General features: G+C 41.3%; 1 protein-coding gene across 3 annotated transcripts in view; it reads left to right on the forward strand.

Annotated features, from left to right (window-relative positions):
• Positions 1 to 25,241, forward strand: part of COLEC11 (collectin subfamily member 11) — a 42,068-nt gene that overhangs the window by 13,562 nt on the left and 3,265 nt on the right. For all 3 annotated transcript variants that reach the window (XM_080587773.1, XM_080587772.1, XM_080587774.1), the window contains exons 2-5: positions 6,005 to 6,160; positions 11,311 to 11,382; positions 23,649 to 23,720; positions 24,408 to 24,461. In XM_080587773.1, the coding sequence (XP_080443899.1) occupies positions 6,031 to 6,160; positions 11,311 to 11,382; positions 23,649 to 23,720; positions 24,408 to 24,461 (328 nt within the window). In that variant the 5' untranslated portion in view covers positions 6,005 to 6,030. The remainder of the gene's footprint in view (positions 1 to 6,004; positions 6,161 to 11,310; positions 11,383 to 23,648; positions 23,721 to 24,407; positions 24,462 to 25,241) is intronic.

Raw genomic sequence — 25,241 nt, forward strand, 5'->3', positions numbered from 1 at the left:
TAATCTGTCTTTTATTTGTTCAAAGTGGTTGAAACAGCGCAAGGTGTGTGTCAGCTTGCCATCTCAATGGCATTGCTTTGTGGGGATGCCTGTTTGGATGTTTGAGGATGCACAGGCTGCCAGCTAGGTCTGGGAGGTGTCAGGAGGTGGGTGAAACAGACTTGGGAAGTCAGGGAAGTGAAAACTGCTGAAAGCTGTCAATTAAACTGTAGCACTGACTCAAAATCATCCCTCAAGTGTCGTTGTATTGCTTCTAGCCACGGGCTGCTTCTGCAGATTTGCATGTCTGTCTGTAGCAGGACATATAGTCAACTCAGGATGCAGATAACTCAGCTCAGATCCCTGAGAACGGAGCATAATTGTTTTTTAAATTTTATTTCCTATAACTCAAGAGAAAATAAGTCGGTAAAATAAAAACAAATCAAAGAAGAATTGTGTAGGATTATAGAGGACTATAGTCTCTGTTGTTGACCAGCTGAGCATTAATGCCAGTGAGCATCATTTTCCTTCTGCATTTTTCAGTGACTTGGATTTAGCTAGGCAGAATACCTGTGTTGCTGCTTCTACGTCCAAACTAACCAAGTTCAGTAAGCCACTGGCCCTTGTAGAGCAGCTGCTGGCATTTGCAGGGTCCTCACACTTGAGCCTTTTGCTTGCTGAAGTGGTGTTGAAGCTTTCCATCCACAGCAGGGTGGTTCAAGGAGTACCCAGTTCCAGCTGTCCTGGCTGGCCCCAGAATTGTTTCTAGCAAGCCTCTGGTGTGCTCTGCCTCAGGTGTTCCCCAGTGCTCTCTCAAGGATTTGAAAGAACTTGAAATCCGGTTCCATAAATCTCATCTCTCAGTAACCCAGGCAGATTCCCCAAAGCTGCCATGTCTCCAAAGTTGTTATGAAATTATTGTTCTTAAAGGTGTGTTACTAACTTATTTTTTTTAATGGAAAATCATGTAAATGCTTCCTGTTCCTCCTCCTCCTCTTTTTTTTCAAAGCTTTCCACTTGCTCTGATTTAATGACCACCATTATAGATTCTGTAAATTTGACTCAACCCACGCATAGAGAAATTGTGGGTGCCCCATCCCTGGGAGTGTTCAAGGCCAGGCTGGATGGGGCTTTGAGCAACCTGGTCTGGTGGGAGGTGTCCCTGCCCATGGCAGGGGGGTTGGAACTGGGTGATCTTTAAGGTCCCTTCCAACCCAAACCATTCAATGATAGTGTGTGTGAAAGTGTTCATACTTCTACAAGTGCTGGGTTTCTTCCTGATATTGGTTATTCCAATGCTGAAGAAATCCCCAAAACAAGGACTGAGATGGTGTTTGAAAAACACACTGGCACCCTTTTCTGAGGACTACTTTCAGTGGGCTTTAATTTACTAAATGGCTTTATGAGTCTGGGTCTGAAAGGACTTGAAGATAAGGTAGAAAGGCAAGGCATTTTCTAGGACTTTAAAATGAAAGGTACTTCTGTAGTACATACAGAGATCAAACTTTTATTTCAACTACATAAGGCCATTTTAACTGTGGAAGAGAAGGTTTCTTCTTAAAGCAGGAAAGGAAAAGGTGGAAAAAGTGTTATCCACAGTGTTTCTGGCTTGATTTCTAGTACTAATTTGTCCCTTTACTGCAGCTGCCGACTCTATAAAAGTGTTTAATCTGCAGCCTCTTCGGAGATTTCCTGTGCTACTGACTCTTTTCAGACCGAGGTAATTTCCTGAGTGTTCACATGGGGCCCGGGTGTTGTGGCCTGCCCAAAACCAAGGAGCTGTTTTCTAAAATGGTTCCCTCGAGGTTGTGCTGTGACAGTCCATTTTCGGTGTGAGTCGGACTATCATGAGGGAGTGTGAGGTGCATCCCTGGCATCTATGGGGTTTGTAAACTCTGTAGGAGCAGCAGCAGGGGATGGTGAATGGGATGTTTCATGTGATGAGAAAAGCCTTTGTTTTTGGCTGCTGAGCAGAACCACCAAGCAGCCCTGCCAGTTCTCTGCTGCTCGATGCCTGTCTCATGCCTGAGCTGCGTAGGAGTTTGCAAAGGCAGATGAATATTTAACATACCCCGAGGCTTTGATCTTTCAGTTGTAGTCTGGGTACGTTTGAAGCCCCATAAAATGTAACTGGCTGAGGTGGTGCTGCTTTTATATCCACTGATGCAGAGACTGGAGCACCCTCCTAATTTCAATTCCTTCTATCTCAGGCCGTTTCATTCCCCTCTCCTACTCATCTCTCAAGAATCCTTATCACCTGGCTGCTGGTGCTCGTGCTGAAACTGCACAGATTTTCAGGCTTTCAGCTGAGTACCTGAACTGCTTGGTTTGAAAGCCTTTGTCTGATCTTCTTCTGGCTCCCAAAGTGCCTCAGCTTCAGGGAAAGGTGGGATGTCCTGCAGGCTGGCCACCAGCCATGCTCTTGGGCTGTGGGGCTGTAGCTGTGGGCTGAGGCTGGACCCACGTCCTCTGTTTCTGCAATATGGTTATGGTACAGGGTGGTCCCATTGCCCACCCTCGAAGGTGGCCCCTGCTGATAAATACCTATGTTCAGGTGTTGGAAGGAGACTTCTAGCCATGAGTTGCTGCCAATACTCCTGGCTGGCTGAGGCAGTGACAACTCCATGCCTTCCCCTGTAAGGAGTGGTGGTCCCTAACTCGGCATTGCAAAGCCTCTTCTTGCACAGCCCCCCTCACTTTCAAGTCTTCCAGCATTGACATTTAAATGCTGAAGCCCTCACTAAGTCTAGCCCTACCAGACATTGAAGGGAAGATCTCGAGAAACACCCAGAAAGGGACCTTGGGGTGTTGGTTGACAGCAGGCTCAACAGGAGCCAGCAGTGTGCCCTGGCAGCCAAGAGGACAAACCGCATTTTGGGGTACATTAAACGCAGTGTAGACAGCTGGTCTAAAGAGGTGATTCTCCCACTGTATTTAGCATTGGTGTGGCCTCAACTTGATTATTGTGTACAGTTCTGGTCTCCAAATATAAAAAGTTAAAGTTAGCCATGAAGAGGTCGGGCAGTGGGACTTGATCTTTGAAGATCCCTTCCAGCTATTGGTCCAGGATGGTCCCATTGCCCATCCCTCAGAGGTGGCTCCTGCTGATAAACACATGTTGAGGTGTTGGAAGGAGTCTATTCTACCAACTCTACCTTTCTTAACATTTCCTCTTGGCTATATTTTGTGTATCTCTCTTTCACTTGCTGTCTTGTGAATCATGGACATGTCAAATAGAGCCAGGACCATCCACTGTGGATATTGTGAGCCCCTCTAAGCTGTCAAGTTCACTAAGATATAGTGCCTTCTACCTGTGGGTTGGGATCTCCTCTTGGGGAAATGTGGCTGGATTCAAACCTAACGTGTTTGAAGTAATTCAATATGCACATGAAGGCATTTGGGAGAAGAGTGCTATCACAGCGATACGATGTGGGCAGTGGTTTGCCTAACCTTAGCAAAGAGCCATCAGGTGACCGGTGGCCTGACCTGGTTTCTGGCAGTCAGGGCTGGCTTTGTAGGTGGGCAAAGAAGGCAACCTCTATGACAGCAGAAAACAGCAGCACAGCAAATATTTTCCTGCTGGTTTTGTCTGTCAGAGCCATGGAGAACTGGGCTGGTTACTGCTTCTCCATGGCACTAGAAGTTCTGTATCCAATATCGATATTTCCATTATCTTTTATTTCTTTTTTTTCCTCCCTTCTGCTATTTGTTTTCTCAGGTCTATCTTTATTATATACCTTCTCCTTCAGCTCTGGTTCCTCATCCTTGGGGTAGAAAAATCCAATTTTGCTTGTGGTCTTGGGAAGCCGCAAGTGATATTGCTGCAGTTGTGACAAAACTTAATGTGGCCTAAATATTTGAGCAGCCCATGCTGAGGTTTGTACTTCTGTGGGTTTGTGTGCTCCTAGCAATACCTGAGCTAGGTATTTTAAAGCTGATTCAGATACGTATGCATGGGCTGCAGTCATCTTACTTATGGCAGCATAAGCAAAATTTTGGGAGCTGAGCACTCTTGGAGGGGAAAGAAATACCATAAACATCTGCATATGTGTGAGTGTTGTCCCTCCAGAGCCTACACTGTAACACCTTAAGCTATGAGAAGAGACTTTTGTAAATGGCATTAGTATTTAGCAATCTGGCAGGAATGTTGTGAGGGTACAAAATACATCTCTTGTAAGATTGCCTGTTTTATAGTCTACTAGACTAAAAGCTAATATAAAACTGAAGCAGAGGCCTTACAAATAAAATTGTTACACTGCAGCTTACTGGATTTTTTTTTTTTTGAGGGGCACATTCTCCTGGGTCTCTTGACCCACGAACTCTTCCCAGGTATGTGCATACATCCTGTCTTTTTCAGGCCTGATTCCCCTCTTGCACCTTGCTCTCTTGGAGGGAAAGCTGGTGAAGACTTGGGTCACAAGGGGCTCACAGCATACTCTGCTGTGCCCAGATCTGGGTGACCAGTAGCCAAGAATTTCAGGGTGCGTTGTTACCTCTGTGCTGAAGGGCAGGGGTGGTCCATATCAAATGGTGTGGTGAGAGCATTGTGAGGGAGAGCAACCTACCCTGTAATTCATGCTATGCCCTCCCCATGTGAGGAGGGAGATGAAATCTGTTCCCAGGTGACTCCTTTGCTGTGGTCCAGTTGTGTTATCTCCTAGAGGATAATGGAAATACAAAATGGACAGCAATTCAGGGGACTAACTTATTCCCCCAGCTCCAAATTCATTTACTTACCATTGCTGCTGAGACATCCATGAAACATTATAGAGGGGATGGTGGAATTTAAAATCAGAGCAAGGAATAGAATAGGCAAAATGGTATTTTGCTGCACATGGAAGGCAGCTTGCCTTCCTCTTGCTCCATCCCTTATGTTTTGATATTTGCTTCAACAGCTCCCTCTCACCCTGAAGCTCCTTGTTCTCCCGTTGCTGCTGAAGGGCACTTATTCCTTCAGGCCACCCTCAAAATAACAGATCCACCCTCCTAGACCCCAGCATGCTGGGATGTACAGCCCTGTGTACTGTTCCTACCCATACCCTTATCTAACCCTACTATTTGAAGGAAAAAAGAAAGTGGAGAGTAATACAGGCCAATCCTGTTCTAGATGTAAAATGCCCACAGCTCTGTCAGGGCTATAAAAACTGATCCATGGATACTTTGTCTTGAAACCCTGATACAACTTCTAGCTTGTTTGTGCAGTACAAAACCTTGGTGAAAGAGGGACTGGAAAAACATCAGAAGTACATAAATAACGCTTTTGTCAAAGGGTATTTCTGTAGACCTCCTAAATATCAGCTTTTCATGGTCTTTTCACACAAATTCCATTTCTGTACTGTTGTTTTCAAGAGATCTTTTCACAGCCTAATATCAGGCAAGTCATTTTACTTGTAAGCTTAGATGAGGGTATGTTTCAGGGGTGAATCTTTTCAGGATTTATTGAAGGCTCTGATGTAACTTCATTGCATGATGTAGTGAAATATTATCTCCCTCCCACTCTTGCTGAGTTACAAGAGGGCTATTGTGTCAGACAATTTTCTGGGCACAATTTCAGTGCTCAGGCAGATGGGAAGAGAAATTTCAGGCCTTTAGGTTGGTCTCATCACCTACTGAATTGCCTCTTTAGAGCACTATGCACTCTTTCTAAGTGACAGCTTAGTACTGACATCTTTCAATGCAAGTCCGTATACTAGATTTTCTCCTTTGATACTTCCAGATCCCTGCCTACAATGAAAAATAGAGAACAGAGTTGCCTGTCATTGTCTTTACTTGATCTTCTCCTTCTTAATTAAATTTACTCTGAGCTTTATCTTAGTCTAGCACTGAAACAAACTGCTGAATGCATTGCTACATATTTTACATATGTTTGTGGGACATGCAACCTGCTTGGAGGACTTGCACACTCATGCTGTGCGGGTTATGGCACACAAAAATATATTGTATTTGTAGTAGGCTGCTGCATGTGTTCAGAAACTGCTGAAAGTCTTTGGAATTCTTATAACTGTTTATTCATTCTTTTGTTTAGGAGTCAGTGACCTGTAAGTGCTCATTATGAAGAGAGATCTGGTTTTCTTGGTGAGTCTAATTAGCCTTGCCTTCCTGTCACTGCTAAGGTCTGGATATCCTCAACATATTGCAGAGGACTCCTGCTCTGTTCAAATCCTTGTCCCAGGCCTCAAAGGTAATGTGGAAGTCTACTCCATCATTCAAATACTAATCCATTATTTCTAACAGGCTAATTTGCACCACTGACAGCTTCTTACAGAGACAAAGGAGGTATCTTTCTTATTTGTCCAGTTTGTAGCCTCCTTATACATGGAGTTTTAAGGTCCTTAAGATGAACTTAAATCTGTTAAAATCAACATGGTTTAGAGAATGTATGCTAAAGTTTCCCAAACTTGCTTCTGATCTTTAATGTTTGTTCCTCTGGTACCCTGCCTAGTTGTTTTCTCTGTGTTTATGCGCACAACTGGTGCACATGCACAGAAAAACATACTGTAAAATCAGGCCGTATGTTATACCTGGAGAGGTTTTCATTGCCATTTTGCTATGTACTAAGGGAAATATTCTGTATTTTCTACTCTTAAACTTGTCTTCCTTTGGGCTAAATTTCCATTGATTTTAAATGCCCAAGTACCTTTTAGCAGGAATAAAAAATTAAAGTTAGTCTTTTGGCATTTCTATAGTTTCCATGGAGAAAAGCACCATTTTCACAAATTATGCCCCCAAAATATGGCATAATAAATTATTGATCTTTCCATAGTAAAACATGTACTAAAGTACCTTGGATAGGAAATTAGCATCTAGGAAGAATTTAGCATTTTAAAGCAAAAGCATCCACTACAGTGTGAAATCCCAGCCCCGTTATTGTACTCAATAACTGTAATGTACATTTTGGAGGCTATGGTATTTCTACTGGAGGGTAATGTTCTAGTTGGGAAGAACAGCTCTTGCCTGTTACATCCAAATCTTCTGAGTTTGACTAAGACTTGAGTAAAGTTGTTTCACTCTGATATATTTGCAGTGGAATAGGCATAAGGTAGTGCTGTTTATGTAACTCACAGAGAACAACACAAGGTAAATATGCATTGTGTAAAGTTACACAGATCCATCAAATGATCAGGCCTCAGCTCTGGGAACTGGAGCATCATGATAATCTTTCATTTCGGAGTCAGTGTCAGTCACAGTCAGGCTTTATAACTTCTTTGCCTTAGTTTTCCTATTTGTCTAATCAGTCAAAATTAACACCTGTAATTACCATTGTTATGAGAGGACCATTATTACTATTGTATATAGCAGTTTTTTTTTAAACATATAGGCATAGCAATAATAATCTTGGCCCTTTGCCAGAAGGCAAATCTGAACTAGGGAGCAGTAAAGAAGCTTGAAAACCATCATGTGCTAATGATTTCACTCCGCTTCACGAGTTAAAGACATTGTGAAAGTGAGAGAGATTGATGTACAAATCCAGCGAAGCACAAAATGGCCTGACGCAGCCCCTGTTAATGTGAAGTCTCTGAAAAGCTGTCATTGCCCCAGCTACGCTGTCGGGGGGACTGGCTCAGAGAATTGGTAATGAGAAGCTGCTGTCCCCCACCGGCACAACTCCAACTCATTTCAGTGGCCAAGGCTGCCTTCAAACTGAGCATGTATGAGGCTGTGTGCCCAGATTTTGGCTCCCACACAATGTGGGGTTTGCTCACTGTGGCTCTTAATTCTACCCCAGCTCCTCCTCTGCTGAGCAAGATCTCCAGTGATGGAAGAACAGAGACCCCTTCCCCACTGCCAGGCATGAGCCTGTTGGGATTTGGGAAAAATGGGTAGTGGGAACGCATGGAAGAAGTGAGGGAGACCATGGGATGTGTGAAAGGTAAAAGTAGAAGGGGGAGCTAGGCCTAAGAGGTGGTGCAGAGAGTGGAGCCCGAGTGGGGGCTGATGGAAAAATACACCAGGAAAAAGTACCCAAAGGTAGGGGAGTGAAATGTAGAAATTTTAGAAGAACAGTAGGAGATAAAAGAGGAAAGAGGAAAGAAGGGCACAAAGAATGAGACTGAGCAGAGACTGGAAACCAGAAAAGAAAAAAAAGGGGGGGAAGAAAATAACACAAAGCCAATTAGGACTCCACAGAATAAAAGGTTATCGGAAGGGGGATGAGATGAGAATGAAGGTAGAAATGGAAGATGAAGAAAACCAGTGAAGACACCCAGAATAGAAAAAAGGCACAAATGAGTTTAAGGTCAGCGGCTTAGGTCTGGGATGCAGTTTTTTTTTTTAAACCTCAACTTTATAAAGGAGAAAGATGAAATGTGAGAGGGAAAAATACCATGTCTCTGAGAATCCAGACAGCAGAATGATTCATGTTTTAGAAAACCAACAATATTAATAATGGGAAAAGTGCATTTTGTGTGAAGAAGAAATGGATGGCAAGGCCTCACTATATTGCTCATTCATATTCTTCCTAAGTTCCCATTTCTTTTGTTAAGTCCATGAGATTGAACTTACTGTAAAGAAAAAACATTACACACAAAAATCTTTCAAGGCTTAACTTCTTGTTTCGCCACCTTGTTTTGTCTCCCTTCCAGAATCTAAAGCAGGAATTATCTTAGTCTCCATGGCATGCAATACATAAAAAAATTGATGCTACATAAATAAAAACAATATTCTTTTTTTTTTTTTTTTACACCCATACTTGATACTTCTACTTACACAGGGAACATGAGTAATGAAGGAAAGTTATCACCAGCCAAGGAATGCTTAATAGCTTATGGAGTTAATATCTGGCATGCAATTTTTATTACAGTAGATGGTACAGCTCAAGGTAAGCATGATGCAAACAGAATCAGGGATAAATCCTGTACCAAAGAATTCACATGAGAAGGCAAATTGACATCAGTAGTAAGATATATCATCGGAATCATGAGGTGTTACTCTCAGAGATGACGGGACAAAAAGTCTGCAGTAGTGTCAGGATTGTGCCTGATATTCAGGTCCTGCTGCAGCTCGGTTTGGTACCAGAGCTTGATTTCTTTTGGGGATGTGGGGCGTGTCAACGCTGGGGAGCACTGCTGGGCAATCTCACCCTGCCTCAGCCACTGCTGAACACCGAGGAAGGAGGTGTGCATTCATGTAGCAGGACTGGGACAAAGAGCCACCCGGGCAGGATGGAGAGGAGTCTGAGAAGGAGGTACAGCAAAGGGACTGCAACTGGTGGAGGAAGCTAAACTGGAGCCACTGAGTAGGAATTACAGTGCACAGACTCCTCCTGCACTGAAAGGACGGGGTGTGATGTACAGCACAGGGACTGGAGACCAGAAAGGGACCAGGGGAGCAAAGGTGTCTTTCCTGAGGCTCATTTATTTGTTTGTTTGTTTGTTATTCCCAATTCAGGAAAAAAGAGGTAAAAAATACGTTAATTATGCACAATATATATTTATAATATATATTTATATATATATATATTTAATTCCTTGATGGATTTTTTTTTTGTCTGTGACACCTGCCCAGTACTCAGGGTACATATAACAGAAACAGGGACTTACATGCTGCAAAGCTGAACTGGCCACTGACCCTTTTAGCCAAGGTCTTGCTGCTTAAAACAGCTGATAACAAAACCTGCAAAGTGGTCTGTAGCAGGGCCTGTAATGGGGTAATCTCCTCCCAGGGAAAGTTTCTTAAACATCCACAGTAAGGAATGCAGTGTCATCTTATTATAGGAATAAATGCAGGCAAGTGTAATGGCCTGAAGCAGGAGTGATCTATTTTATTGATCCCTAATGCACAGCTTTCACTCTGAAGAACATGTAAAGCAATAGGCTGTAATAGCCTGCTCTGAGCCTCCAGAGAGCAGGGAAAAAGTCATTGTCAGGATTTATCTTTGGGAAGCAAAGAACTCATAACCAGCCCTGAGGGGGGAAAGACAATCATACAAAGACTATTGGTTACCTGGTAATAAAAAAAGGTGACGTTCCCAAATGTGCCAAATAATAGCCTGTTTCGTACTAACAATATTATCCACTGGGGATTATGTGAAGTTTGTCCTCATTAAGGTCAGAGAATGGCCTATTTTTGCATGTCTGAAGGCAGGGAAGATGGGCTGGATCTTGCTGGTAGCCTGAAGAAGGAAAATACAACAGATGAAGGGCTGAGTTCAGCTCACAGCCCCCTATGTCTACAATAAGGAGAGAGGGCTGGAGGCTGCATATTTGAAACATGCCATGTTTCAGCTTGTTTATACATGATCCTTCTCTAAAGTGCATCTTCCAGCTATGCTGGAGAGCTTGAGGGGTACATGATAACCATTTACCTTCCTGCTACGGTGCTTACTTTGGCTTCCTGGAGAGCAGCTAATGTTTACTCTCTACAGAAATACAGAGTTGGGGCATTAAGCCTGTTGCATTAGCTATGGATTTCAGATTCTGACATTTTATTTTCTGTGGAAGTCGTAGAACTTTCCTCTCCTTCACATACATCTTTTTAATAAAGGTGACTTTGAAAATCATTCTTTAAACTTCTGTTTGTTCAAGAGATTTTTAATTTTATGTCCCTGGCAAAAAACAACAGTAGGGGGCAAAACAATGTAAGCATCTCCAAATATCCAATGAAAGACACAAGCGAGGGACACATTTATAGAAACTCATGTTTTACGTATGCTGAATACATATCACATACCATGAGCCATGTGACTATAAGTACAATGCACTATGGTTCAGACCACAAAGATTAAAAGGTATGGTATATGTGAGAACACAGATTAAGTAACTGTTGTTTAATCCTCAGAAATTATCCTGCAAATGACAGATGTACCAATGACTTCCTATAGATCCATCATTACTCAGTACATGGAATAAACTTTTTTTTTTTGGTAATTTGAGGTTATGGTTAAGCCATTTTCACTGGAGACAAACATGTCCTCCAGCATGTTTTGCTGAAAAGGGACAACATTTGGTAGAAACTCAAGAATGTTTGGTGAACATGGTGGCAGAATGAACATGAACATGTGCTACATTGAGGCCGGATTCTGAAGCTTCTGCTTAAAAAAATTGTGTTGTGGTGGTGTTTTTGGAGGGGGCTTGGTGATATGAGTAACATCCACACAACTAGAATCAGGACGGTTTGATAACATACTGACTTTGGCTTTGTCAGTTTCTACGTCCATTGCAGAAAAGTCCATGAAACAAAGCTGTTGAGTCAGGTTTCATCTGCTTTTATTTTTTCCCCTTGCTATAATAAGCTTGTATTTTCAGTGAGGATAATAGCACTCGTCACTGAAACCAACTGAAAATAGTTCTGGCTTAATTTGATTCTTCTTTTTATTTCATTTTTTGTCAACAGGGGAGGCTGGAGAAAAGGGGGAAAAAGGTGCTCCAGGTCGTCCAGGCAGGGTTGGGCCTCCAGGAGAAAAAGGTAACTCCAGGAGAAAAGACGTTTTGAAAGTAAATACTGACCAAATACTACCTTTTCTTTTGAGGCAACGTTGATGAGAATTCTCTCTCCCTTTGCTGGATGACTAAACCATCTTTAGGTGTTTTCATGTACCGTACACACTCATTTGTAAACTAGCTATTGTTTTTGGTCCAAAAGGTTAATGGAAAAATGTTTTTTCTTGATTTTTAGTAAGGTCTTTAATAAAGAAAGACATCATAATGCCTTCTGCAAATGCAAACCTCATATTGTAGCAGAGGGAAGAAATCATGAGGTAGTTTCTTTTTGTTTGTAAATGTGAACACTCACAATACCTTAATTAAAACCACTGTGGGAAGGTATTAAGCCTTAATAGGCAGGGGTGGCCATGAGTGATTCCACATTTCTTAGATCACAGTTCAGTAGTATTTTTGGAAAGATGGTATTAACATCACTTGCACTGTAGTTGAAAAATATTTGGAGCTCTTGAGAGGAATAGTGCTCAATCGTATTCAGTTATAGAGCTGGGGGAAATACAGCATTTCCGTCTTACAGGAAATTCTGTCTATTTACATTTGTTTTCCTCCTGAAACAGGGAGGAAATGTGACCTTCATATATATATATATATATATATTTTAAGGAGTTGCATATTCTGAAAAAAAAAACATATTAGGAGTAGTCAAAACCTTTTATTTCAATACTGAAACTTTTGACATTACTGTCATCAGAGTGTTGGTGTTTTTACCAAAATTAATTTACAAGCCTTTTTTCAAAGCATTCACAGTAGTAACTTCCTTATGACGATGCATGATCCATTACGTAGTTCTTTTGGGCAGTTACGGAAACCTTATATTTGCAATTTCTCCTGGGACCAAGATCTATGGATAGAGCTCATTCCCTAAAACACATTAAAAAACTTACAACTCCCATGAGGTGTGTATGTTCAGTCTGTGTACTTCCCATATGAATATGTAGCCTTCAAGGACGACTCTCATAAAAAATATTGGAAACTAAAATTTCAGCTCCTACAAGGTAATGCAGCATGAAGAGAAGTAAAAGTACTACAGAATAATTTTGGTTAAAAGGTGATATGGAGGTCATCTAGTCCAATCTCCTGCTTAAAATAGGGCAGACTTCAAATTTAGGTCAGGTTGCTCAGGGTCTTGTCCAGTAGACTTCTGAAAATCTCCAAGGATGGAGATTCCACAACATTTTTGATAGGCCTGCTCTCCAGTCTCATTAAAAGACATTTTCCTTACGGCCAATTGAAAATTCCTGCTTTTATCTTGTGATCATTGCCTCTTGTCCTTTCGCTGTGCATTTCTGAGAAGAGAAGGCTGCATCTTCTCTACAAAACTGCTGTAGGTTGCAGAAGATTGCAGTTAGGTCTCCCTCTTACCCTTGTCTTCTGCAGGCTAAATAAAACCACTCGGTTTGTTCAGCCCAGAGCAGAGCAGGCTGAGGGGAGGCCTCATGGCGGCCTGCAGCACCCTCACGAGGGGAGCGGAGGGGCAGGCGCTGAGCTCTGCTCTCTGGGGACAGCAACAGGACCCGAGGGAACGGCATGGAGCTGGGACAGGGGAGGGTCAGGCTGGGGGTTAGTGAAAGTTTCTTCAACAAGAGAGAGGGTAGTTGGGCACTGGGGCAGGCTCCCTAGGGAAGTGGTCACAGCACCAAGCCTGCTGGAGTTCAATAAACATTTGCTCTTGAAAATATGGTTTGATTTTGGGGTAGTCCTGTGTAGACCCAGGAGTTGGACTTGATGATCGATGTACGTCAATGTATTCAAAATGTTTTGAATTGGGTGAGAAATGGAAGTACTGCTGTATGATCAGCCAATGCACGGTGTAACATCTAATTTATATTATTTTATATTGTAATGTTGCATTTACTTGGAAAATTATTGTCAAAGGGAAAGCTTGATGAATTCTAATAATTAGGATAATTTTCCATTTTTTTTAATATCTCCAAAAGTCAAAAATTCTGATGCAACTGCATGAGGAAACATTGAAGTGAAAATTCACTGCAAGAAAATGTACTTGAAACAGAAAAGAGATGAAAGAAACTTAAATATTAATGCATTCTATATAATATTTTTCCAGGCTGTGCTTTCAGGCAAAGTTCCTTACTGCTTCTGTAGCAACATATTTTTTCTGCTTTCCTTTTTGCATCCAGATTTGACTTGATGTGTGTATGTTCTTGGAATATTTAGTAAACACCTATATCTTAGCATAGTAAGAAATTGCAGTACAGTGTTCTCAAAAATAACCAGTTCAGCAACTGTTCCTGAGCAGATTATCTAATATCCATTTGTGACCTGCTATTGGCTTTGCTTTTTTGCTCTGTTTTTGATCTCTTGATGGGCATACATCACTGATGTCCTTTATAGTCCTGGCCAAGCATTTTAAAATCTCAGTTGGTAGAAAGCTTAGATCCATGATCCAGGTACTTAACACATAGCTTGGCGAGTAATGAAGGGGGGATAAAATCGTTGCCTCACTTTGCATTTGACTCATTCTAGAAGCATACATGGATGAATACAGCAGCTCTGTTTCTGTGCAGTAGTCTGTTAAACTGCAGTCACTGTGTTAACACATTTGACCTCCTGTAGTTTTTGAGCATATTTCTATTGAAATTTGATAATTGCTGTCTTGTTGGGCTAATATTTGGCTCCTTCTATGGATGGAAACTGCTGCATTACATTGTATATTGCTGCTATTTGAGTAAGTGATGGTTTACATGAGGGAAAGATTACTGTTCTGTAATGTTTGGAGAGTTTTCTACTTTTGTTGTCAGTTTTCAATATCCGAATCATATTTTTTTGTTGTTTTTGTTTGTTTCCCTTTCTTTGTTTTGTTTAGGCAAGTTCATCCTAAGGAAATGTGCTTAGTTTCATTGAAATTAGGAGTATACTAATCAGTGAATAAATAACATACATAAGAAATGTTTTTCTTATGGTATATTTGACCTGAAGTGAACATCTCAAAATTAGAAAGTTCCGCAAATGTTTTCATCATATCCTTTCCTCATAAGATTTTCATATTTTAGTAATTCAGACATTGATAACCATTAAAACTTTCTGCTGCTTTCTTGAAATAAATCTAAGTGTCCTGATATTTCAGGTGACATCAGACATCCTGATGTCTTTGGGCACTGATTAAGGTTAAATTCCACTTACTTTCTTCATTGCTTATAATTAATTGTATAGGTCAATTATGATGCATAGCATGTCAGCAGAATTTAAAACTGTGTTAGCCTTATGTAAAGCATAGAGCACTGGATCAAGTAAAATGGCTGATTCAGACAAAAGTAATGTGTAGTGCAATGCAAGTTTTGGGGTGTGAGGTTAATGGACATAACTTTTCCACTTGCTCTGATAGCTGGACTGCACACTCCCAAGTTGGGAGTGAAGTCAATTATTTGATTTAGATTTGATTCTATCTGTGAGACCAAAACTTACATGTTTACAAATTCTGAACAGATATTTCAGTAACAATACAATACTGTGAATATTCTCAGAGTAGCATAGATTCTGTTTATGTCAATCAAAATAAGGAGAGGGTGAACTTAGTGCTGGAAACCATAATCAAAGGAGCAGCGCATTAAAAATGTGTTTAGATATTTAATTTCTTGTAGAGCCACAACCGTTTGAAAATAGATTATTTTAATATTTTCATTCCAGCCTTTATATATCATGCTTTGTTTATATGGGTATGTTAAGTACAGTCACACAATAGTGTTGGGCATGGAACACAACTCTCTCTACGTCTGCAGTGTTAGCACAGTCCATGGTGTGATTTTGGCTTGTGGCAGCTAACACTTTCTCAGATAATTCTTGGGCACATTTTGGGAGCTAACACAGTGAACAGCTTGCAACTGGTTATCCTAGTTTGAAGAAAAAGACAATTTACAACCGTGGAGTGTCCCATTCTTGGCCACCTGTTTCTCAGTGCTAGGAAACTGTCCCAGGCATTTAGCTTACTAGTACAGACATAGCCTCTAAGTATGAGAGAAGACTCATTAATTTATCTGGATTGGAGCCAGAGTGCTCAGTCATTTGTATAATCAAATTCTAAAGAGTGGTAATAATATCTTAATTTATATTTTAGTATTACTGATTGCTCATTAATATGTAATCAATCAATTCCGCACATTTCTGAGCCAACTTTTACACGAATTTATTGCTCGCTAAGGAGTGCTGCAGGCAGAATTCCATATAAAAGTCCTGACATTGACAGTTGTGGATTCACAAAGTGGGTATCTTATTCAAAACTATCTTTCAGTTCCATCAGAACACAGTGGGATTTTGAGAAAACCAGTTCTAAGCTGAGTGGACAAGAACATGGCAGATGGGCTTCAGTGTAAATAAATATATTGCATAGGGACCTTAGGGATACATAATTTAATCCATAATTACATGATGCCAAACAAAAGAACTGTCACTTAAAACTCAAGAACCTCTTTCAAATCATTAGCAGCAGTCCCAAAGCCAACAAACTCTGCTCATCATCAGAAAAGATAACAATAACAAAACAGCAAGCTCTTCTTTGTAGCTGATTTTGCTCTGTATCAAAACCTGACATGCGCTATCTCAAGTAACAAGTGTGGCTTGTTACGCAGGAGGTTAGAGAGGGGCACCAGAAATGTGAAGATGGAGGAACTGCCTTGTAAGGAGAAGCTGGACAGGTTGAGACTCTTCCAGCTGTAAGGAGGAGTCTGAGGAGGATACGACTGAGGTCTGCAGAATCATGAAAGCTGTGAGTAAGGTGACCTGCTGTTCACTAGGTCCATCATATCCAAGTTAGGAGGCACTCACTGAAGCTTCTGGGAGACTGATTTAGCATCTTCATCTGCAGTGGACTGCAGGTAGTAGCCAGGGTTGCATGACCTCTCTGTATTACACCTCCTGCTGTCTCTGTGGTAATCAGAGTGTTGAGTCAGAGGGACCACTGATATGAGCAAGCTGGGTATCAGGTTCTTAACATAACTCTGGCAAGGTATGTATTTTATAAGTGTAGTTATTTGTGTAACTGTGCTTTTGAATGGAAACCCCCTTCCAGGAATGGACCATGCTATTTCCATTGCTTTTGTTTGGAATGTACTTTAAAATGGTTTAAACTTTTCCACTGCCTTTCTAGATTTGATTTTTTTTTTGTACTACCTATAGCTTCCTTTACAAATTTTCTAGCCTTTCTGACTTCTAGTCAGCATAAATAACAGTTTCCTCCTTTTTTTCCCCGTTTATTATGCCAAGATTTAAAGATACACTTTGTCACTAAAATACCTGCCTACAATGAGTGGGATGGATCGCTGCTGAGAGGTGTTTATTTCTCCATTGCCTACCAAGGCAGCTTAGAAAAATAGCTTAGACTAAAAAGCTAGCATTCAGGTGGCTAATGCTGGGTGAAATGAGTTCATAAAATGCTATCTGAGATTATCCACTGTTTGTTCATATCAGATGTAACTGGGTTGTTGTCACTGTTTCCTAGCCAACCACCAACCTTCAGTGGCACGGATAATTCAGTTTTATGTGGTGTAAAGCAGTACCATAGTCTACTGGTATATTCAGAATTTTCTGGTTTCCACTTGTCAGGTTCTAAAAAGTTAAGTGTCCTGAAAGTAGATTACTACTATGCTGTAACACCATTATATCCTTTAAAAATACTGTTTATTCTCATCAAGTCAAGCTAAATATTTGCATTGGGAATACTGACTGCAAGACTATGGAGGTGTGCTGTGGAAAGACATTGTAAGCTTTATCTATATCTTACATTCTTTTTTTTTAAAGTATCCTTAGCTGACTGCTGTTAAAGATGGCACTGGAGTTGACAGGCCTGTGGTCTGGATTGGGACGCTTTTATTTATATTGTTATGTAGGTCTTCATGATGTCCATTGTGCCAAATCATGAAGAATTTATTTCTGATTTGTCTTCAAACCCTCAGGTTTGGCAAGTAAACTACTGTTCTCTTTTCCTCTTTGACATGGCTCAGTTCAATTTTGTTGTGAAATGGTGAATTTGAGTTTCTGCTGGATTTGTCTTTGGCACAATTCTTTTTTTTTTTAAAGTAGTTTTACACCTTCTTGTCTGCTCCAATTAGTCCTGTCTGAAAAGATTGGCCATACTGTGTGAACACCCCCTTTTATATTGCTGTACTGAGCCAAAACCCTCATCTTTTCACCAGTTGTGTAGCCCACCATTCATCTCTGGGTTTTATTTCTTCTCTTGTTTGTAGGCCTGAAAAGGCCAACAAGAAGATCATTTAGAATTTCATTCTCTTCAGTTCCTCTGAAATCCTGTAAGTCTTCTATAATTGGTTGCAGTGTATATCACCTTCATCTGAGAAATGACAGATGTCTTGCTTCACATTCTCCATTCAAACTCTCAGTTAAATTTCCTAGTTTTGGTCTATGGAGACTTACTTTCATTGTCCTCATTTCTTTCCAACTCTCACTTCCTGATTTCATTAAGACTCTTCAGACTGCATTTTTGGCAATCACAGGACCACTAAAAAGGACTTTACAGAAGGTTTAAAAAGTTTTGAAACCCTCAAGGCAGATTGGTCTCTCTTGAAGCCTTCTGATTTATTCTGCAGAAGAAGCAGAATAAGCAAGCCCCTGGAGTAGAAGCAGGGGTTAGTCACTATAAGAGAAAACCAAATCCAAACAGTTCTTTTAATGAGCACAGGAGACTTAATATATGTCTTCATTGTTTGAGATAACACACTTTTTGTATTATCAGACCAAGTAGTTTTTACTGGCTGTTACTGAGTAGTTGTTCGTCTTCTGGGTAGCATTTATGAGAAAGAAAGTTAAGTCTTTTTATATATTACATTTCATTTATGCATTATATCTATATGTTTATTTAATTTCAGGTATAGCAGCCTGAAAAGAGTTATTATACATCAGAAAACATTCAAACATCTGACAGTGTTACTGTAATCCATAAGCAATTCATATATGGTCCAATAAATGTCCACAGCAAGACAGGTCACTTTCAGAGCAACTTGATCAAGTCATGGCAAGGTAGTATTTTTGAGATTGTTGGGGAAATACCTTCTCAATATGCTATCTATACTGGATAAATATCCACTAGTAGTATCAGTACCTTTATAACCTGCATAGCCCCATGGATTGTGTCTTTAAAGCAAATCATGAATCTATTCTGAAAGTGAAGCTATATTCCGGAAAATAGATTTCCAGCTGGTTAAGTGAGTTACTTCCATTCTTCCAGTAAGAATATACAGGATAAGAGACCGATTTTTGGGTTTCTGGTAAAATTTCTAAATTGAGTCCATATCCAGCAGTGGCTCAATCTGATCCTTTTTGGAAACAAAGGGAAATCATTGATTGTAGGACTTGCCAGTAATGAATTAGACCAATAAGCCATATCCATTTGGCTTCTTTCAGTTCAGAGAAAATGTTTTCTTCCTGACTTAACTCATCAACTGATGGCTGCTTGAGATGTATAGAAATGCAGAAGACATCTCCCAGTGGTGATCATGTTATGTTCTGAAACATATCACTATTTACATTTTTAAGTTAGAGCTAATGATCAAATAGAATCATAGAATATCCTGTGTTGGAAGGGATCCACAAGGATCATCAAGTCCAACTCCTTGTTCTGCACAGGACCATACAAAAATCAGACCATGTGTCCAATTGTGCTTCTTCAACTCTGTCAGGCTTGCTGCCATGACCACTGCCCTAAGGAGCCTGTCCCAGTGCCCAACCACCCTCTCTCTTGTTGAAGAAACTTTCACTAACCCCCAGCCTGACCCTCCCCTGTCCCAGCTCCATGCCGTTCCCTTGGGTCCTGTTGCTGTCCCCAGAGAGCAGAGCTCAGCGCCTGCCCCTCCACTCCCTTCATGAAGAAGCTGCAGGTCACCATGAGGCCTCCCCTCAGCCTCCTCTTCACTGGGTTGAACAAACCGAATTCATTCCACTCTTCGTTCATCTTCCCCTCCAGACCCTTCACCATCTTTATAACCCTCCTTTGGACTCTCTCTAATAATTTTATGTCCTTCTCATATTGTGATGTCCAGAACTGCACACAGTACTCAAGGTGAGGCCACAGCAGCACAGCACAGAGCAAAGCAAGACAATCCCTTCCCTCAACTGGCTAGCAATGCCGTGCTTGATGTACCCCAGGACACGCTGGCCCTCCTGGCTGCCAGGGCACACTATTGACTCAGATTGAACTTGCTCTTGACCAACACCCCCCCAGATCCCTTTCCATGGGACTGATTTCCAGCCTCTCCTCCCCCATTCTATACATACAGCCAGGGTTGCCCCTTCCCATGTGCAGAATTCAGCACTTGCTCCTGTCAAACTTCATATTAGATTGCCCAGCTCTCTTATTTGTCAGGATCTCTCTGCAAGGCCTCTCCACCCTCACAACCTCAACAGAGTCAGCAGCTCCTCCCAATGTAGTATCATCTGCAAACTTATTCAAAACACCTTCTAGACCTACATCCAATTCATTCATGAAAACATTGACATTAACCGTCTGTAAAATGTAGCCTTGGGGAACCCCACCAGTGACTGGCCATGAGCCTGATGTAACCCCGTTTACTGTAACGCTTTGAGCCTGACCCATATCATGTATATTATGTATTTGTCTAGCTGTATGCTGGACATTTTGTTCAGGAGTTTACTGTGAGAAACAGTGTGAAAAGATTTGCTGAAACCCAAAAAGATTACATCAACTGGCTTCCCTTGGTCAACTAGATGGGTGACCTTGTCATAAAAGGAGATTAAGTTTGTTAAACAGAACTTTACCCTCATGAACCCATGTTGGCTGGGACCAATGACTGTGTTGTCTTTCAGGTGTTTTTCAATAACTCACAGAATAATCTTCTCCATAATTTCACCAGGCACTGAAGTGAGACTGACAGGCTTGTAATTACCAGGGTCTTCTTTCTTGCCCTTCTTGAAAATTGGAACCACATTTGCCAGCTTCCAGTCAAGTGCAACCTCTCCAGATTCCCAAGACTGTTGAAAAATAATTGAGGGAGGTCTCCTGATGAAAACAGCCTGCTCTCTGAGTACCCTGACATGAGTCCCATCAGGCCCCATAGACTTACATGCATCCAGCTGGAGCAGGAATTTGTAGAATCATAGAACGCTTTGGATTGGAAAGGACTGTAAAGATCACCTAGTTCCAATGCCCCTGGCATGGGTAGAGACACCTTCCACTAGACTAGGTTGCTCAAAGCCCCATCTGATCAGGCCTTAAACACCTCCAGGGATGGGGCATCCACAGCTTCTCTGGGCAACTTTCTCCAGTGCCTCACCACCCTCAGAAAAAAGAATTTCTTCCAAATATCTAATCTAAATCTCCTCTATTTGTTTAAAACCATTACTCCTTGTCCTACCACTGCGTTCCCTGGAAAAGGGTCCCTCCTCAGCATTTCTGTAGTCCCCCTTTAGGTACTGGAAGGCTGCTCTAAGCTCTTCCCAGAACCTTCTCTTCTCCATGCTGAACAGCCCCAACTCCCTCAGCCTGTCTTTGTAGGAGAGGTGCTCTATCCCCTTGATCATCTTTATGGTCCTCCTCTGGACTCATATATCCATGGCATTCTTGTGCTGGGGGCCCCAGAGCTGAATTTAGTACTCCAGGTGGGGTCTCAAAGAGCGGAGTGGAGGGAGAGAATCATTTTCCTTGACCTGTTTGTCACACTGCTTCTGATGCATCCCAGGATATGTTTGGCTTTCTGGGCTGCAAGTGCACATTGCTGGCTGACGTTGAGATTCTTGTCAACCAACACCCCCAGGTCCTGCAAATGTTCAGGGTTGGCTGGGAGTTTATCATTACCACCATCACAGTCCTCCAACCTTGGGAACCCGGGGTCCCAGAGTCCATCATTGGTGTTGAAGACAGTGGCAAATAAGGTGTTAAAAGTCTCTCCTTTTCTGCATCCCTATTTGTGAGATCACCATCCACATCAAGTAACACACTGATGCTTTCTCTGGTCCTCCTTTTGTTCTTAAAATATTTTATAAAACCCTTATTAGTGTCCCCCGTAGTACTGTCCAGTTTCATCTCTAATTGAGCTTTGGCTGAAATGATGAAATCTGTCATAAAATTATCCAGTTTTAAACATAGAAAGTATGTGGCTGTCTGTCCAATTGCGCTGAAACCCACATCCTGACAACTAATCTTCAGTTGTAGTTCCAGAACTGAGGCTGACCTATGATAATTTACAGAGGTTCAGTTACGGGATCCATGTGGTAGATTTTCCTCTGAACTTTCCTGATTGTTTGATTCCTTGCTTCTATGTAGCAGAACATTGTATAACAAGTGTTGCTTTGAGCAAAGAAACAATCTTGGCTGAGACAATCATTGAAAAAAAAACCACAACAGTATCAATATTTCTAAATATTTCTAATACTAATCAGTCTTGGGTTTCTGCAGGATGGGTGCCTTAGGAGGCATTTGGCTTCTTGTCCCTGTAGTCCCTCCGTCCCTGCTCTCCATTAATATTATGTGGTACAGTAGAAAACCTATCTCATATGACAGTTTTACAGCTGTGCAGCCTCCAGACCATGTTGCTCCATGACAGCGTAATGCAAAGAGGCCTAAGCCTCTTCAAAGCAGAGCATTGATTTTCTTGGGTGTTGCACCCAGGAAAAAGTATCACCAATGTGCAATGGGATATGGTATTATTTCCTAAGTCTCTCAGGGCCACAGAGGCTGTAAAATCAGGACAAATCTGCCACACTCACCATGTAGTGAGTGTAACAAAATGCCAGGTCTCATTTCATAGGTCTCAGAAAGTCTACCTAAATCAAATCATGTAATCCTCTCTAAACCAATGACAGAAGTGAAGTATCATTTAGAAATAATAATCTATAAAATGTTAGTTGCAGCTGAGACAAGTGTAGAGTACGTGTGGAGTTGATTGATTCTAAATGTCCTGGTTTAAGCCAAACCTTTCAGTTATTTGTAAGCCTGTTGTACTTACTCTATTAAGTGGCTATTGCAAATGAATTTCTGTCAACTGCTAATCCCCTACAATTGAAGATGAGCGTTGTAGATATGGGGTAGAATGAGGCTTTGCTATTAGAGTCTAAAGTTCTCTCAGATTCACACCATTATGATAATTATTTTTCATAATGTCTGAGAAATGCCACCCAGAAAAGCCAGGCATGATGTAACAGACATGTTTTATCTGTTTTATTATTTGAGCTCTGGAGGAGCTCAAGTCAATTACATTAATACTTGGACTGTGGCACACATTTTATTAGTAACAACGCTTCAGCTTGGTTTGTGAAGACAATGATGATAAAAGAAACTGTCTGTTCCAGTGCAAATTCTGTTTCCCCTGAAGCCATTCTAATATTCACTTTACATTGCATAGGAAAGTACAACTAATGGAAAAGAGGTCAAAGTCAGGCAAAGTAAGTGAATCAAACTGTCTTACATTAGATTTCTGGCTATATATCAGGGATATATATATAGATAGGTGACAGTGGCAGGTTCATTAAGATTTGTTGACAATTTCAATTCACCTTAAGAGGTAGATGGTTGCTTTCTATTTGTAGAAACACTGCTGAGGAAAACGAGTTTTGAGTTGCTCCTTTGCTACAATTACAGTTTGTAGTATTCCGTAGGACTGTCTTTAAAATAAGTAACATTCAACATTTCTGTTGTGCTTCTGTCAGACTTCACATTTGTATGAACATGTGCATGCGTCTATGTACATATACAATTTTCATTAGTTTTTGTTTTTCATTACTGTAGTCTTCTAATGAAAGAATAAAGACTGAGGATGTGACTGCTACTGTAGAAATAAGCTATGAAGCCCAATTTCAGCCCTCAGTTACAGTGAAGCTACTATATTAGATGAAATTAATGACTGATGATGAAACTAACTACTGACAGATGAAACTGTCAGTTGTGCTTGGATCCCTTAGGTCTTTTACACTCCCTAACAGTTTTAATACATTGATCCACATGTTTTGATGGAAGTCTCCTTTATTGTCAACATAATTTTAGCATGATCATCTGAGAGGAGTTTATAAAAGTTCTTCCAGTGTCTCTCAGCCAAGACCTGTTTTCATTTACACCTGCGTGCTGTTTTAATGTCAATTGGTTTGTAAAGTTTAAATCATAAGTCCTTCACAAGGAGTGAACTGAACCTCTGAAATTTAATGAATTTTGGGAATATATCATGTTTTTGTTCATTGTGAAAACTTGTACTGCAAATATGCTAGGATCTGAATGAATCAGACTACATTGTTAATTTGTCTTTCTGCTATGTGTAGGAGAAATGGGGGACAAAGGACAGAAAGGCAGCATGGGGCGGCATGGAAAAATTGGTCCTATTGGTTCAAAAGGTATGCTTAGTACAATCATTTTTCCATTGTTGCAGATGAAAAATCTTTGATCGTTTATGTTTGGTTAGCTACTCTCAGACTTCATTGCAATAGGGAGTTACTCATACTGTAGCCAGCCAAACAGATCTGTCAGCCCATTACCTTTTGCTCTGACAGCAGCATTAAGAGCTGGAAATCCTGGTTTAAGGCTAAATAAGGAACTTAGTGTGCCAACAGACAATTGTGGACATTTAAGAGAAGTACATGGGAAGATGTGCTATATTTTGGTAGACTTCTAAGAATCACAAGACTTGAATTACAATCCTGCATACTCCATGGGCTCCCTACATGCCTTTGGTTAAGTCATTTGGACCATTGTTTATTTAAGCATTTGGATTACGAATCAAGCTTTGGACTCCAATGTAGCATAAATAGCCCTTTTCCCTCTACAACTTCTGAATGTATTGGTTCTGTAAACCCCATGAATGTCAAAAAAATGAATATCGATACATATGCTTTATGTTCAAGTTTCATAGCTTTGGCTTGCCTTTGTTGTGGACTGACTAGTACAAAAAAAAATCTTGATTTTTTGTTTGGTCATACTTCTACTTTGCACACTTGGATTTTATTAGAGAAAAAAAATAAAGTGCTGAATTATTTGTTAACTAAAAATATGCTTTAAATTCATATTCTTTTTCATGTTTTTAGGTGAAAAAGGAGATAACGGTGACATAGGACCACCGGGTCCTAATGGTGACCCAGGTAATCTATGACATACTTTGTTTATCACAGTATCACAGTATCACAGATTTCTAGGTTGGAAGAGACCTCAAGATCATCGAGTCCAACCTCCGACCTAACACTAAGTACTCGACTAAACCATATCGCTAAGCTCTACATCTAAACGTCTTTTAAAGACCTCCAGGGATGGTGACTCCACCACCTCCCTGGGCAGCCCATTCCAATGCTTAATAACCCTTTCGGTAAAGAAGTACTTCCTAACATCCAACCTAAAACTCCCCTGTCGCAACTTTCGCCCATTCCCCCTCGTCCTGTCACCAGGCACGTAGGAGAACAGACCAACCCCCACCTCTTTACAGCCTCCTTTAAGGTAACTGTAGAGAGCGATAAGGTCGCCCCTGAGCCTCCTCTTTTCCAGGCTGAACAAGCCCAGCTCCCTCAGCCGCTCCTCGTAAGACTTATACTCCAGACCCCTCACCAGCTTGGTCGCCCTTCTCTGGACTCGCTCGAGCACGTCCATGTCCTTCCTGTAGCGAGGGGCCCAGAACTGAACACAGTACTCGAGGTGCGGCCTCACCAGAGCCGAGTACAGGGGCACAATCACTTCCCTAGACCTGCTGGCCACACTGCTTCTTATGCAGGCCAGGATGCTGTTGGCCTTCTTGGCCACCTGGGCACACTGCTGGCTCATATTCAGCCGACTATCAACCAATACTCCCAGGTCCCTCTCGGCCAGGCAGCTTTCCAGCCACTCATCTCCCAGCCTGTAGCTCTGCTTGGGGTTGTTGCGCCCCAGGTGCA

This window comes from Anser brachyrhynchus, assembly GCF_964034855.1.
Source record: "Anser brachyrhynchus genome assembly, chromosome: 3".
NCBI lineage: Eukaryota > Metazoa > Chordata > Aves > Anseriformes > Anatidae > Anser > Anser brachyrhynchus.